Source organism: Pipistrellus hanaki (genome assembly GCF_964339955.1).
Source record: "Pipistrellus hanaki genome assembly, chromosome: 12".
Classification (NCBI taxonomy): Eukaryota; Metazoa; Chordata; class Mammalia; order Chiroptera; family Vespertilionidae; genus Pipistrellus; species Pipistrellus hanaki.
Window position 1 is genome coordinate 18,031,692 of NC_140514.1, and position 15,095 is coordinate 18,046,786.

At 47.1% G+C, this 15,095-nt stretch overlaps 1 protein-coding gene across 6 annotated transcripts in view; it reads right to left on the reverse strand.

Moving 5' to 3' along the window:
* The window catches only part of SLC8A1 (solute carrier family 8 member A1), a 306,592-nt gene extending 293,123 nt beyond the window's left edge, over positions 1 to 13,469 (reverse strand). For 3 of the 6 annotated variants that reach the window (XM_084901481.1, XM_084901479.1, XM_084901478.1), the window contains exon 1: positions 12,920 to 13,469. In XM_084901481.1, the coding sequence (XP_084757607.1) occupies positions 12,920 to 13,087 (168 nt within the window). In that variant the 5' untranslated portion in view covers positions 13,088 to 13,469. The remainder of the gene's footprint in view (positions 1 to 12,919) is intronic. The other 3 variants (XM_084901483.1, XM_084901482.1, XM_084901480.1) reach the window with 2 other exon arrangements.
* Between the last annotated feature and the right edge of the window lie 1,626 nt (positions 13,470 to 15,095).

Consider the following 15,095-nt stretch of genomic DNA (forward strand, 5'->3'; position numbering starts at 1 on the left):
TGACATTAAACAATTTTTTTTTTAACTGTAAGTTATCCAAAGAAATGGGAACACAACACATTCATTCATGGCCTAGTCTGCCAAGCATTTCTTAGACACTGTGTGTGTGCCAGATACTGTGTTGCAAAGATGGATAAGACAATATTCCCATTGAGGCTCACATTCTAGTCGGGGGGGGGGGGGGGGGAGGGTACGAGAGTCAAGGAGGGGCCCTAACTGGTTTGGCTCAGTGGATAGAACATCAGTCTGCGGACTGAAGGGTCCCAGGTTTGATTCAGGTCAAGGGCATGTACCTTGGTTGCGGGCACATCCCCAGTAGGGAGTGTGCAGGAGGCAGCTGATCGATGTTTCTCTCTCATTGATGTTTCTAACTCTCTATCCCTCTCCCTTCCTTTCTGTAAAAAATCAATAAAATATATATGTTTTAAGAGTCAAGGAGTGGGTCCCTTTATGGAAGACAGAACTCTTCCGTTCTTCAAGAATCGCAACAATGGGGCTATTCCCAGGCCTTCAGACAGTGCGACCATAGGTGCACCTGGATGCACGCCAAGTGGACCACATAGTTTCCAGGTTCATACACCGGGGTCTTTGTTAGGACAACGAGAGCCCGATAGACATCAGACCAAGCAGCCTGCAGTCCTGCAAAGGAAAGATTGCAAGCGTAGTGAGCCCCAGAGGCAGGGCGTCGGAGCATCTCCTGTGTCCTCTGTGGGTCTTTCAGGGGCCTCGTGGCGGACAATAATAACCATTTCAGATAATGATTTGTTCACCATTCACTCTATAAAGAAAGAACAGCCTTTCTTTGATGTCTGACCTTATACACTAAAAACATAAAATGAGGTTGCATACCTGCATTTATATCTGAGCCACCAAAAAGATTTCCTACCTATAAACCTATTTCCCCCACTAGCTTGATATTTGCACTTAAGAAATTTGTTTGTATTGAGTGAGGTATAGCCCTGTCTCTATTTTTAGTTCTAGAGAGTGAACCACTCATTTATTCATCAAGCATTTAATGAGTGGCCTCTCTGTGCAGAGCGCCAGACGGAACACGGCGGTTAATAAAGATGATTAACACACTTTGCATTGCATGAATTTACAGTTCCCAAGTGATAGCTACTCCAGTGACCATGAGTACTAGGAAGAATATGGAAAATCCCCATAAAAAGGGGGACTGGAAGGGTGACAAAAGCTGGGGAGAGTGAGAGGACATTTGGGAAGAAAGAAATGATGGGAAGCAATGCTTCTTTCACTTCAGTTCATGGAAGAATCACCTGGGAACTCATCAAAACACAAATAAATGGGCCCGATCATCAGATACACAGTTGCTATAAAGAAGAACCCCCAAATTTGAATTTTAACCAGTTCCCCAGTTGATGCTGATATAGGCAGTCTTGGCACCTTGCCCTGAGAGAAAGTGGCATAAAGGGTTGAAAAGGTAGAACTGGGTAGATGTGTCACAAAGGGCAGGGGGCTTGTTTAGAAGCACAGTCCAGAGAGCAAAGGAACTTAAATAAGGTACGTGATAGAAGGTGATGCCTACACAACAGAGGACAGTGGTTGCTGTAATATCAGGAAGATGTTGATGTGAAATAGGTATCAGATAACATTTCCTTCTCACAAACTGGGACTCCAGGCAGCATTGAAACATGAAGCCCTTGGTGGGTGTGTGTGTGTGTGTGTGTGTGTGTGTGTGTGTGTGTGTGGTGTGGTGTGTGATGTGGTGTATGTGTGTGTGAGGGGGGGCAAGGCACAGGATGGAAGAGGGCAAAGAAGAATGAACCCATGCAGGAAATTACAGCACCACCACCCCCCCATCCCCCCACCCCCGCCAAAAAAAAAAAAAAAGGCAGACTAAAGCACAGGGAATAAATTACATCTACTTCATAATTTTGCCAACAGTTAGTTCTGCCTTCTCTAAGTAAAAACAGGTAAGGATTGCTAGGGCTATTGATGGATATGTGACAAAGACCCAGCATGCACGGCGTTTTCAGAGACCTGCTTCCTAGGTTCCGTAAACAAGTCCTGCACAGAGGAAGACAACATGCAGAAACACGAGCCCCAAGCTGGAAGCCTTGGGCGCTGAGGAAAGCTGTGCTCTTTAAATGACAGGCTCTTTATAGCTGTCATCTGCTCCCCCATTCAGTTCCATTCAACGGCAAATCCTTGTGGTCACTCCTTTTGCTTTCTGATCTGCCCTTTCGGACTGGGGAAGTTTTAATACAAAAATCCAATTTCAAGCTATGTGATAGGAACCTTTAGAATGCCTTTTCAAAGAAAATCTTTTTAAACAAGGGACATGCTGGTTATGTGAGTAGAGGCTGGTGAATTTCATCAGCTTTTTCCCTGAGTCATTAAGCTTCGTCTTCAAGTAGATTGCTTTTCAGGAGATGGAATCCTATCAAACTTGAGGTATGTTAAGTCTTTTCAATTTTCCTGCAAATCACAGTCCTTGAAAGAATAGGATGCTCTTGAAGAGAGCAAAAGTAGGAAGTAAGAATAAATATTTCAAGAAGAACCTCAAGCTGACAGATGCTCAGGTAATGGTGACCCTTCATCAATATTCTATGTAACAATTTTCTAAAGTTCCTGACAACATACTCAGCGACATGGCTATAAAGCCAAGGGTAGATGCACATAAAACAAATTAATTTTTAAAATAGAAGCAACTTAGAAAGGAGCTAGCCACATTTTGTTATTTAGAGGACTAAATTGAATGGCTTATGGGAAACCATGAAGCTCTGAGCATAGTTTGTGAAACATAAAGTTTCTCTACAAAATAAGGCATCTAGTGTGTATGCCTTTTAAGCCAACCCAATACATGTGTAGTTAAGGAATTGTTTTAATATTGGCTTAAGCGTTATGATTTCAAGGTTAATAACTATGCCAAGACTATGAGGTTATTATCTTCCTGTGATTAGAAGATCCATAAGAGATGACCAATTAAATTTTTTTTAAATGTAAAGAAAGAAGTCCATGAAGAAAGAAATGTTAACCATTTCATCAACAAGTGAAGACAGTAACTTCCGCCTGTTAGTCTTTGCGTAAGTAAGTACTGTTTTCATCCATTTCTATGAATGGTCAAGAGACCATTCAATCATTCCAAAAATGTATATTATGTGTGTTGGCAATGTACGAACCATTGGGACTACACCCATAAACTACACACACCCAATCTCTCTCTTTTTGGAATTTATTATGTAGCTGGGAAGACAGGTAACAGGTGTTAATTTAATTGTTACAGAACAGAAACATAATTATCAACTCTGATAAATGCTGTGGAGGAAAAATACCGTCCTATCAGGGTAAGTAACAGAAGACCTGACCCACTAGGGGACTAGGAAAGGCTTTGCTGAAGAAAAAACATGTGAGCTGACATTTAAGACACACAGCAGGAAGCCAGGCTAAAGGTTGCTGGAGTGCAAGGCCTCGGGCGGGCAGTTTGGCAATGACCCTTCTCTGAAATGGGATTACTCCCAGGCCTACCTTGTTAGATACACTGGGGGATGAGGTCATGTTTTCAGAAAGGACTGAAAGCAGCTTCTGTCATTTACGTGAGACTTTTCCCCTCGGAGGTCACGTCATGCAGCTGCAGTTAATTGCATTCTACCACCCTGCTGGGGGCAATGTGGTGGCTGGAAGGGTCACTGGCCTGGGGGCCAGTCATGTAGTGTGGACAAGTCACGTTCCCTTTTCCAGCTTGATTTGAAAAATCGGGGAGTTTTGCTAACAACCTGAAGCTGTGTTATTCTGATTTTAATCCCTCACTTCGGCATCCGACATCATCATCCATACCACAGCACCTGTTTACCTTCCCAGGTCAAGTGAGCTACCAAATGCAAAGTACCCAAACCCAGACTGGTACCACAATTCCCTTTCTGGTGCCTTTCTCCCTGTTCTCCACGATCCATCTCAGAGGTCCAATTCCCCTTCATAAAACTTCTTTTATTGCTTGGAAGTCCACTCCCTAAAAGTCATTCAACTTTGTCCATTCCCCCTTTTCCTGACATGAAAACTCAGGCCATGATAACCTAAAAGACTTTTCCAAAGACGCACATCTCCGAAATGACAGAGCTGGGCTCTAACACAAGGCCGCCTATTTCTGGGTCATCTCTCTTGACGCAACACCCAACCAACTGTGGAGATTCCTCAAGCCCACTAAGGTTGCCTTTGTATCTCTCGCAATCCACTTGTGTGTCAGGAGTTGGCAAACTATGGCCAACGGGTCAAATTTGTCAAATTTAGCCTACTACCTGTTCTTATAAGGCCCATGAATTTAATTTTTACATTTTAAATATTTGGGGGGAAATGAAAAATCAACAATTCATGATGTGAAACTTTAGGATGTTCACATTTCAGGGTCAATATGTTTTATGGAACACAGCATGCCAATTCATTTAAGTCTTTCTTGTAGTTGCTTTCTCACTACAAAAGTGTTGAGTAATTGTGTAGACAGACCCCATAGTGCACAAAGCCAAAAATTGTATGTGGCCCTTTAAAAGACACGAGGCATGTCATTGTGTATGTCCTTGTTTTCCTTAACCTGCTGCGGCAACCCCCACCATGTAGAGGCACACAGACAGGAACAGGGCTCTCTCACTACCTACCTGTCATGAAATAAGAAACCATCCTTATTATGCACTCATGTGCCAGGAACTGTTCCAAGTTTTACAAGTATTAATGTATTATTCCTCAAAAAAAAAAAACACAAACAACAAACCATAAGGCTCTTTACTATTATTATTATTTCCACTTAATAGATGAAGAAAATGAGGCACAGGTGTTACATATACCATTGGCTGAATGCAAACAATGTTAGTCTAGGGTCCTTCATTTTATTCATCAATACCCTCAATCTAGAAGCAAAGTCATAGTTCTCTTTGCACTCTGGGAAATCACTGTTATTCATTCGGAGAGTCCCAGGGCCAGAAACACAGGCACATTTCTGGAGCCTTCTACATTACCTAGGGCGGGGGGGTCAGGGGTGAGGGGTGGGGGATGTGACTTTGGAAAAATGACTTCAGAGGGATCCATCTGAATTCAACGACCTCCAATTTCACTCTTATAAAGTAATTTCATTTCATTTGCTTTTCATATGCTTATTTTTAAAAAATACACACAGCCGAAACTAGTTTGGCTCAGTGGATAGAGTGGCCTGTGGACTGAGAGGTCCTGGGTTCGATTCTGGTCAGAGGGCACATATCTAGGTTGTGGGCAAGTCCCCAGTGGGGGCTGTGCAGGAGGCAGCTGATCGATGTTTCTCTCTCATCGATGTTTCTAGCTCTCTATCCCTCTCCCTTCCTCTCTGTAAAAAATCAATAAAATATATTTTTAAAAACATACACACAGAGATGATATCTGTTGTCTTCCTCAGCCAGCTAGCTGTGGTTCTAAGCAGGAAGAGGACTGGTGAGGAGGAGTCCTTAAAAAAGGCCACTGAGAGCTAGCTGGACATCGGGCAGAAGAAAGACAGTGAGGAGTCAGGGGAAAAGGAGCCTTCAACTTTGCTCAGCACCAACTCACAAAGCTTAGCCCTAAGGGGCTCCATCCCCCAACAACTGAAAGGTAGACAGATTTTGAGAGACACGTGCTAAATGACTGAGCACCTGTCCACAAGCTACCCTTTTGCCCCACCTGATGCTACTCCCTCGGCAGCTCTACCACAGTCCAGGGTGGGGAGTTCAGGTTTGCATGTAGAGTGAACAATCAGACTGATCCTCTAAACCTGCTGGTGGAGTGGATCCTACCCATGGAGCAGAGTAGACAGAGAGACTCCTAGGTACTGTGCTGTACAGGGAAGCAGCTGTGAAGAGGTGAAGAGCTGAAGATGCTCAAGTCACTCAAGGGAGAAAGCACCAGAGCTATTCAATGCTAAACACAGAATAAACAGCTGTAACGGCACAGAAATCATAACCATCAAACCTAAGAGCGGAGCAGGCGGGCAGGTGTCACTTGCCTGACCTCAGTCTGTTACAGCTTCTCTCCTTCCAGGCTGTGCTGGAAATGAATCATAACTTTTGGTTTCACGTGCAAAATACATCTGTGGTATGGCTGATGGTACCATTTGTTCCAGCTCCCCAGCTCCCCGGGGCATGGTCCTGACTGTGACAGACAGCGGATTTGAAAAGACTGGAAATGGCCCTAACACTGCCCCAGGTTTGTCCTTGTCATAAATTAGCTGTTTATTTCAAAATAGCTAGACTTTATGGAGTGTTAAAACTCCCTTTCACTCTCTGAGCACAAACTGAAATGCCTCCTCCTCCATGAAGCCTTTCCCAATGTTCCCTTCTTCCTTTCAATCCTACAGCACTTTGCTCATTAGTTGCAGCCATCTATCTCACTCGGCTAGGATTTACTTGTTCTAGACCAAGCATGTCAAACTCAAAGGCTAACACAGGCCAAATAAACGAGGCATGTGGCCAGTGGGCCATGAGTTTGACATGCTTGTTCTAGACTAGTGGTTGGCAAACTCATTAGTCAACAGAGCCAAATGTCAACAGTACAACACAATGATTGAAATTTCTTTTGAGAGCCAAATGTTTTAAACTTAAACTTCTTTTAAGGCCACTTCTTCAAAATAGACTTCTTCAAAATCGCCCAGGCCATGGTATTTTATGGAAGAGCCACACTCAAGGGGTCAAAGAGCCGCACGTGGCTCGGGATCCACAGTCTACCGACCACAGTTCTAGACCATGAGATCCCTAAGAAGAGAGAATGTGGCACAAACATGTGGCTCTGAACATCCTCAAAAACTGGTACCACCACCTATTACTAAGTCTTGGATAAGTTATCTAGCGGAGTCATCATCTTCACCTCTAAACTGGGAAAAGCATGCTTCCTTTGCAAGGCACTTATAAGCATTCAATGAGAAAGTGTGTACCTATTGCTTAGATTGGTCCCTGGAACATAATGGGTGCTCAACAAATGCCAAATAACATCCCCCATCCCATCATCCGTATTCTCTGAAAAGCCTGGCATACACTGAGTGCTCAATAAATGCCATGGTTGGTTGAAATAAATGGCTGAATCACCCTCTTGTCTGTTTGACTTCATCTCACATTGGATTCAACCAGGCAATTATTAATTATGCTGACTTCACATACAATGACAACTACAAAGTAATTACTTTTTCTGCCTTAAAAAAAAGATGGATTCCACTATTCCCATGTATTTTTCTATATCTAATACTTATACAAGAAATCACTAGTCTGTATTGGAATGGGACTAGCTTTCTAAGTTACTGGTATGAATATTCCAAAATGAAACAGGAGAAGGCAGTCAAGATTTTAGGGATATCGTTCACACTAGGGAAAACGATTCTGCCCATTTCTCAGAAGACTTTAAAAAAATTAAAGTTGCAAGAAAGGATCAAATTTTTGACCCTGGTGCTGCTCCAGATGTATCGATAAAACGTCAGTGCTGGAGTTTATCTTTGCCTCTGGCTACTCTGAGCACCCCTGCTCCCAGGTCCCCTACACTTCCCACCAGAAGGGCCCTCTGAGGGCACTAACTAGAGGGCAACCTCCTTTCAAAATTCTTTCACTTCCTCTGCCATCTTCCTGTGTTCCAGGCCCCCAGGACCTTTCTATCTGCCAGCTGATATTATTAACCAACTGAAGTTGTACAAAAATGAGTAAGATGTCAAAGGTTTGTGAGAATTAATGGTAGCTCCTTCTTAGGGAATATTGCCTTTTATTATAGCAATAATAACTTATTATAGCAACTGGATAGAATGACTCATTCAAAGAAATCTTTGATAGTGAGACTTTCAAATCCCACGTTGGTGGATGGATCAATGCTTTGTACATAGGGATGTTTGCCCTCCTCTGAGCACTTCAGACTGCTACCTGTAATGTTCTTGCTCTTGACCACGGACACATTTCCTTTACCTCAGGACTTCCCTTCTTCTCCTCCTGAAACTGGGTAGGAAGTTTCAGGCAAAGAGAAAACATGATTCTTGGGAACCTTTGTTGATCTTGTTACTTACGTACTACACTCTCTTGGCTGGTAGATCTAAGGACAATCACAAACACAGATTCAATGGTAAGACACTTAGAGTTCAATATAGAACTATCAGCAAAGAGAACCTACCAAAAACACGTGAGGCAGTGAGGGCTGTGAGAATCTGTCTCCAAGTTAACCCAACACATTGGGCAAGGCACTCACCTCCTCATTTGTAGTCTGAACTGCTCTTGGTAAACATGCTGGGAAGAGTAACTTACCCTAGGCGTCCCCAGTTCATAAAATGGGTTGTTTGATTTATAAACCCTAGTGAGACACTCATCGTTGATTAGTTTTGAGTCTTCAAAATATGTATTATGTAAAATATATTTTGTGTGCACAAATGAGAGGATAGAGGGAAAGAGAGTCAAGAAGAGAGACAGAGGTATATGCATATGCACACACACACACACACACACACACAGAGAGGTACCTTTCGGAAGAGACAGAAAACTGGAAATATCCCATGGAACTTGATGAGGTCCCACCAGAGTAGCCCTGAGTCCAAGTCAAAATTTCAGACAGACTCCCAAAGCTCACATTCCCAGGATCTAGTCCCTTCCAATGGGTCTACATCACAAATGTGTCTCCAGGCCCTAGACACCCCTGTGTTCAGGCAGAAAATTGGAAACAGCTTGCTCAGCAATCCTTTGGCTTGGTGAGCCATGATTACTACTGAGAATTCAAATCCACAGGATAGGCAGCTAAGGGAGCTCTAAAGGATGCTTGGATGGGATTGTGGTACCTTGGGAGAGTCAGGGAGAATATTTGCCACAAGAGGGAGCAGGAGAATTTGGTCAGATGGGAGACAATGCTGTGAGCTTCTGATGAGGGGTCTATGAGGTCTGGGTGAATTGGGGAGATGTTCTGGCAAGAGACATTTATCCCTTAGAAGACAAAATACAACTTAAAAAGGATGAAAGGATCAGGAAGAAGAGAGAGATCCTTGCGTGTTGATTCTTTAGTTCTTAGCACAGGTAAAGCCACAATTTAATATTCAGTTAAAAGCGACATACACACACTCTGCGAGAATATAAACCATGAAAGCTATGTGCTCTGCCCTCCTGTTTTAATTGTGTGTTTCTTTGCTCTGATTTAATTTCTGTTTATGTTGATCTTATCTAGTTCCATGCTGATGAGGCAGATGGCTTGCTTATTACCTGCATGCTATCCTCCCTTCTATCTGAAGGCACCATGGGGAAAGGGCTTCTCTCACTGAACTGCAACATGAAAATCAGATGGTAAAGCCCTAAAATTCACTTTCTTTGCAAGAAATGTATCCGCCAGTTAAAGGAATGCTTTCACTTGCTTTAGAGGGGGGAATGCAACTTCATTGGCTCTGCAGAGCCTCCCTCATCATTTATTTTGTCAAAGAAACACATGAAGCACTTAGAGGGAAGGAATCATGCGTTTACTTTGCAAGATAAATAAAAGTCTATTTTTGTCTGATAAAAAACATGTTAAATATAGCTTGCTAACAAAATGCTGAAGCTTTCTTGGAATATTTTTCTCTCTCTCTCAAAACATCGTAAGCTTAAAAGAGCAATTAACGTACTTCTTGCAAATAGTCCTGTAGGTGTTACTGACTACATTTCACCTTCCTTCTGTGATTGTATTTGGAGGTGAAATGCTGCACTGCTGTGTGTTGTATTCCCTTTCGTAGTCAGCACAGGGGTCATCTAGTTCTCAATCTTCATCCAAAAAGATACAGTGGAAACAATTCAATAGTAACAGTTTGTAGACAGTAAATAGAAAGATAGACAGTTTGATAGGTAGGTAGGTAGGTAAATAGGTGATCAAATATTGCCTTCATATTCTTTTCATTCCTTCCTTCCTCTTCCAACCTGGCTAAGCTTGCAAGACAGAGTAAATGAAGTCTGTCTGTCATGGACACTTACATCCTTTGCAACCTCTGCACAGCTCAACAGTGAATAGTAGTTTACCTTTGTCTTTTTTCTTTTCCCTCCCTTAGGAATTAAGCATTCCATATTCAATATAAGATAACAGCCATTTTAGGGGGGAAAGCATGAATCCTCTTCTAGTAGTTGAGAAAAATCTTAGCTAAAGAGCCCTCAGATCCAAATGGAATTCTTCAAGCAGGCAGAATTTTTAAGATGAAAACCATTTGAGTGAGAAAAGAAACATCTTGCTTCCTGACAAATGAGTCTTCGCCCTCCTCCCAATGGTTTCACTCACGACCCCTCCACCACACACACACACACACACACACACACACACACACACACACGAAGCTAGCTCTCCCTTCCTTCCTCCTTTAGCACCAGCCTCACCTCCCAATTAAGCAAGTTTGGCAAAACCCACACAGCTAAAGCTAAGTAGCACATGATTTGAAAGAGGAACCTAAAGACAGTCATTCCAAACGTTTGCTTTGTTTTCTTATCTGAAATGAATGAAACCTTTAGATACATTTCCTCCTTTCTAGACTTGCTGTAGAAATGGCTTTGGAAGAGAAAGAGAAAGCAGCTTGTAGGGGGGTGGGGGGAGAGGAGTGACTGTGTGTGTGTGTGTGTGTGTGTGTGTGTGTGTGTGTTGGGGACATGGGTGGGACCCACACTTCGTGAATGCCCTCCTGGTGGCTCCCGAGGTTTCCCGCAGGAAACCTTCACCCAGAAGCTAGAGGGTGGATGTCCTTTGCTCATATTTGGAGATGCTCAAGCTCTGCCTTTAACCAGATCATATCAGAGTCTCTCCCTCTTCTGCCAGCTCCTCCATGATCGAGATGCCTGCACTGTCTTTGCCACAGCTGTCATTGTTTCAGGAGCTCCTTCCACCTCACCTCCCACTGATATCCTTTCTTCTCTTTTTAGTCTCTACACCTCCAGCAGGACAAAGTTTGTATTGTCATATTCACAACCACCAGTGGCTGACTAGCAGGAGTGAGACAGAGCCACCAGCCAGGGAGCCGGGCGGAGGGGGGGTTAAAACAGAGATACCCAGTGCAAAGCATGACTTTCTTTCCAGCGGCTGCGGGCACCGTGCACATCGCTCTCTTAAAAAAGAAAAAAAATCTTCCTTAAATGTGATCACTCTGCCCTTAACCCAACCACTGCCACTTTGTCTGGAGAGGGAAATATGAATTGCCAGCCCAAACCATTCATCAGTCAACAGAACCCAAAGGGAGGTGGGGGAATGTGAAAATCAAGGATGCACACACATTCTGTATGTTTTGTTTTGTTTTTTTAAAGCATTGCCTGGGCGGATTTGGGTTCTTTCGCCTACTGTCCACCCATAAGACCTCCCTCTTCTTCATTACGGTGGAGCCAGGAAGGGTATCCTCACATCTCAGAACACAGACCATTTCCCTGAAGCCCCAGAGGCAGGCAATGGAGCTGCAAAGTTCCCTTCCAGCCTCGTGTGAGGGGAGATGCCTGTGTGTGCCCAGAAGCCACCACGCACACCCAGCACAGCGCCCAGAAAGGGGGTGAGGGGGCCTTCAGCCCCCTGCCCGCCGCATGTCCCCCTCCCCAGTCCCCGGCCGGCCACACCTCCCTCCGCTCCGCAGTCCGCCTGAAAAGGGGGCGCTCGCAGGGGTGGCCTCGGGGAAGACCCCCGGGAGAACACGGAGGGGGATGACCTCGGAGCCCCGTTCCTGGGGATGCCTGCACCGACCCGGCAGCGCTGCGATTTAGATCTTCGCGCCCTCAGCCCGCAGAGCCCAGGGCGGTGCAGGGTGCAGCATCCCTCCCGGGCAGCCCTTTCTCCCCGGCGGCCGGCGCCGGCGGGCGGGGAGGGGAGGGGAGTAACACTCACCCCCAGACACAGGAGCCCAACAGCCCGGACACCCGGAACCTGTGTGCGCGCGTCCACACACACACACACACACACACACACACACACACACACACACACACACACTGGGAGCCGGTCCTTTGTCAAAGCGGCGGGAAGTGCAGCCTTCGGCAGCACCACCCTTGGAAAAAGCAGTTGGCGGTCTGGGACCAGATCCCTCCGGCTCGCCCATCCTGAGGTCCTACCTGGTGTGCGGGAGCGTGGACGGCCGGTGCCCCCGGCTCCCCGCGAGCAGCAGCCCGCGCACGCCCTCCCCTTACACCGCGCTCGGCCGGGGAGAGGCGGCGCCCATCGCCGGGCAGACGGAGCTGGAAGCCGGGGCGGCGGGCGGCTCCCGCGCTGGGCAGGCTCCGGGCGGCGCCGGCAGCGCGGACGGAGCGGCGGGGCCGGCAGCCGGTGCGCGCGGGCGGCGGGAGCAGCGCGGAGGCCGGGAGGCGGGGAGGGCCGGGCCGGGCGGCGCTCTCCTCCCCCCGCGCACCCCGCTCGCCGCCGCGCACTCGCTCCCTCCGCGCTCGGCCCCGCCGGGTCCCCGCGCCCCGGTCCCCCGTGCGCTCCCCCCGGCGCCCCGGGCTCCCGCCTGGCTCGGGATCGCCGAGCACGATGGGGAGCCCCTCCACCCCCGCCCCGGCCTCGGCCACGGAGATTTTTTCCGATTCCCTCCCAGCTCACCTCGGCCCCGCAGTGCGTTCCAGCGGCTCTTCCCTACCCAGCCCCGCGGGTGACACGCACCGATCCGCGCTGCAACTTTTCTTTCCACCCTGGCTCGCCCCCCAGGCAGAGCCCCCACCCAGGCTCGCCTGCCCGTGTCTCACCTCTGCAATGGTGCATGGGCTATCTCTTGCTTCCTGCACGCTAGCCCTTGGCTAAGGGAAGCTCTCCTTTAGCAAAGGGATCTGGGGCTGTCTCATTGCCTTTTTCTCTTAAATCCTCACTCCGTGTTTTCCCGCATATCAGGCTTGCAGAGTAACACGCCGGGTAGTAGCTGCTGACGCAAGCAGATAAGGCCGTGTGGGGGTTGGGGGAGAGGTATTCCCCAGCCAAGAACTCGGAAAGATTCTCCTCCGTGCCTGCCTGCCTGCCGGTATTTCCCTCCACGAGTGCAGCTCACCTGGGAATCATGATCAGGAGGCTGTTTAGGGTGAAAGCCACGCGGCTTTTCGACTACAGAGAGGAGGAACAGCTGAGCAGGAAGGTTGCGTTGGGGAAAGGGCTGGTGCAGAAATCCAGGAGCCATCCACTGACTGCCCTTTCCAAGAGAAGCATTAACGTGGCCCATGCATCACTTCCCCATAATTAATAAAGGAGAGCGCTGCACCAGGCCCTGGCTCTCCGGACAGCTCATTCATCCTTACAAATCCTTAATCACTTGGCAGGGCGGAAGGCTGGACCCACTGTGGAGTTCACAGACCTGGCTGCGCCTCAGACACCTGGGGAGCTGGTTCCAAATGCAGGTTTCAGCGTCCCCTCTTGTCTTGAGAGTCTGATGCTGTAGCTCTCAAGCAGGACTCCGAGTTTGCATTTTTAAAGCACCAGGAGATGTTCGCTGCTGGTGTGATTCGTCAAGGTGTGTCTATGGAGGTGAGGGGCTTGGGGAAGGTGAGGGAAGGAGAGAGCTGCAGAGCACTGGGCAGAAAGTTAGGGTCCTTAGCGGAGTCCTCCCCCATACTTACAGCGCAGATCTGGGGCAGCCAGCCCACAGGAAAAAGAGATTCTGACCAGGAACCCCACTGTTTGAGGCACAGAGGCCTAAGGGAAGGAGTCCTCCTCTGCCTCTATCCCAGTGGCTCTATACTGACTGCCCCTTAAAATCTCCTGGGGAGCTTTTAAACATCCCAGGGCTGAAGCCACACCCCAGACCCATTGCCTTGGAATCTCTGGGGGTGGGACCCAGGCATCAGTCATTTTTTTTTTTTTTTTTTTTTTTTCTTATGTTCTCTGGTTGATTCCTATGTTTGTTTTTGTTTTTATATTTTTATTGATTTCAGAAAGGAAGGAAGATGGAGAGAGAGGTAGAAACATCAATGAAGAGAGAGAATCATTGATCAGCTGCCTATGCATGCCCCTCACTGGGGATGAAGGCCATAACCAGGACATGTGACCTTGACCTGAATGGAACAGGGACCCTTCAGTCCACAGCCTGATGCTCTATCCACTGAGCCCAACTGGCTAGGGCCCTGGTTGATTCCTAGGTAACCTAGGTTGAAAGTCACTGTTGTAGGCCAATATTCCTCAAACAAGCATGTGTGTGTGAAGAGCATGGGGAGTGTCATGGATTCTGCAGCAGACCTGGAGCAGGCCTGGGACCTGCACTTTTGCATCACGTACCAGTGCTGCTGCCTGAGTGAGGCCCTCACTTGCATTAGCCCCAAGGGTCTCCTGAATCCAGCCAGGGGTGATGGGCACTGGGCTTGGTGGAGGAAACCGGAAGCCTCTTCTTGTCTTGTATGCTCCCAGGAATCATTCCTCTTTAAGAACAATTTCCTTTCCTCGCTATGAGTTAAATTTTCTTGGAAGCCACTCTGCGCACAAACTTTTTGTTAGACTGCACTGACCCGTGGGTGTGAGCAGAATCACATGTGGGGAGACACAGGTCACAGCCAAAAATGAGAGCCTCAACCAAAAATCACTGAGGGCCATGGTCTGCCAACTGCGGCTCGCGAGCCACATGCGGCTCTTTGGCCCCTTGAGTGTGGCTCTTCCACAAAAATACCACGGCCTGGGCGAGTCTATGTTGAAGAAGTGGCGTTAGGAGAAGTTTAAGTTTAAAACATTTGGCTCTCCAAAGAAATTTCAACCGTTGTCCTGTTGATATTTGGCTCTGTGACTAATGAGTTTGCCGACCACTGATTTAGGGTCCTGACTTTAAGGGAGTGTGAAAAGGCAGGCTTGTGGCTCACATTCAACCAATGGGGCTTGGAGAGTAAATCCGTTGCTTTCTAAATGACAGAGAGAAGAGCGTGAAACTAAGGACCCACCCGGAGGAAATGGGACAGAGCTAACGGGAGGAGCTGAGAGGGCTAAATGAAAACGTGAGTGGAGTCCATTTCACTGGAATAGATTCAGTGCAGAGGGTGTGGTCTATCATTGCCGTTATGTACCACTTAGGGAGAGCTCCAATGTTCTTGAATCTATAAGCATGCTTGTGATGTGGGATGAAGAGAACTCTGTTCTCAATGTCTTTCTTCCAGTGGCTCAAGGCCTTTATTCCACAGTCCATCTTGTCCGTAGCCAAAGAAGCATGAAGGCTACACATCTTGAGTCTCTTTACTCCTCCTCTTTTCCAG